This window comes from Crocuta crocuta, unplaced genomic scaffold (assembly GCF_008692635.1).
Source record: "Crocuta crocuta isolate KB4526 unplaced genomic scaffold, BGI_CrCroc_1.0 scaffold467, whole genome shotgun sequence".
NCBI classification, from domain to species: Eukaryota; Metazoa; Chordata; class Mammalia; order Carnivora; family Hyaenidae; genus Crocuta; species Crocuta crocuta.
Genome location: NW_027530632.1, coordinates 1,605,374 through 1,606,445, shown reverse-complemented (window position 1 = coordinate 1,606,445; position 1,072 = coordinate 1,605,374). Strand labels below are relative to the sequence as shown.

Here is a 1,072-nt window from a genome sequence, read left to right as displayed (position 1 = left end):
CTTCGTTCGGCCCGCTGCCTGCTTTCTAAATTTGTCAGAGGTTTACGAAAACACCTTGAGGGGCTACCTCCGCTTCCCTCCCACCACCTCCTTTCTTCCCGAGACACAACTGGCAAACCCAAGTGACCTGTGTGAGCCGTGTAAAGAAAAGCGCGAATCATTTCCCTCCCCCCCGCAGCTGTTGTTTAAATCAGGTGCTATTATTATGGGTAAAATGCTTTCGTGCTCAGCGTGTTTTGTGTCGTGGTGCGGTGTCGTCTGACGTTTATCTCGCTTTGAAACGAACGCCTCCGAAATCTGAACAAAGAAAAAAACTCCTCCTAGTTTGGATGCTTCTCTCTGTAAGTGTAGGATCAAACTTTAGAAGCCGGTGGAGTGAACCGTTTCCTACTTGTTTGCATTTCTTTCACACACAGTATATTAAAGTCAGCGACTAGGCACCTAGGCTGTGGAGCCAGGCTGCCTGGAAGAAACCCAGTTTCACACTGACACTGTGTATAGACCTGGCCAGTGAGTGGCTCCTCGCTCTGTGCCTCGGTTTCTTCGACTGTAAAATGGGAATAAAAACAGTAGCTACGCATCAAATGCCGTGTAGGGCGACAAAGCACACCACCTGCAACACCTTAAACGCTCAAGGATGATTATCACCGTCACGACCACTGGCTACCCTGGCGGGTCCTGCCTCCGCGACACTCTCCTTGGGTACCTAAAGTAGTTAATGCATCCAGACGCAGATGGAGAGACAGGGGGAGGGGAACGCAGAGAGTAAGGGTTTCACCAGCCTACAAAGTCTGGTCGGAGTTGTGCCCAATCCACAGGTTGAACAGCATAGAAATGGCTGAGTAGAGTCCGGGGAGGTGGCCACACATCTGGACCCCAGATGCTGGCCAGGACTTCTGACCTCGGGCGCCCTCACTACTCACGTTGCGGTTGAAGTTGTTGCCAGGCAGTAGCGGCAGGGCCATGGCTCTCAGCGCCCAAGGGCTAAGGGGCCGAGAAGAGACTGGCCCGCTAGTAGCGGCTGCGTTGTTCAAACCCTATACGTTGCCTAGAAACGGGAGGCGGTGTCACA

General features: G+C 52.7%; 1 protein-coding gene across 3 annotated transcripts in view; it reads right to left on the bottom strand.

Annotated features, from left to right (window-relative positions):
* The window catches only part of EFHC2 (EF-hand domain containing 2), a 181,624-nt gene extending 180,633 nt beyond the window's left edge, over nucleotides 1–991 (bottom strand). For all 3 annotated transcript variants that reach the window (XM_077768535.1, XM_077768533.1, XM_077768534.1), the window contains exon 1: nucleotides 924–991. In XM_077768535.1, the coding sequence (XP_077624661.1) occupies nucleotides 924–965 (42 nt within the window). In that variant the 5' untranslated portion in view covers nucleotides 966–991. The remainder of the gene's footprint in view (nucleotides 1–923) is intronic.
* Nucleotides 992–1,072: the final 81 nt, after the last annotated feature.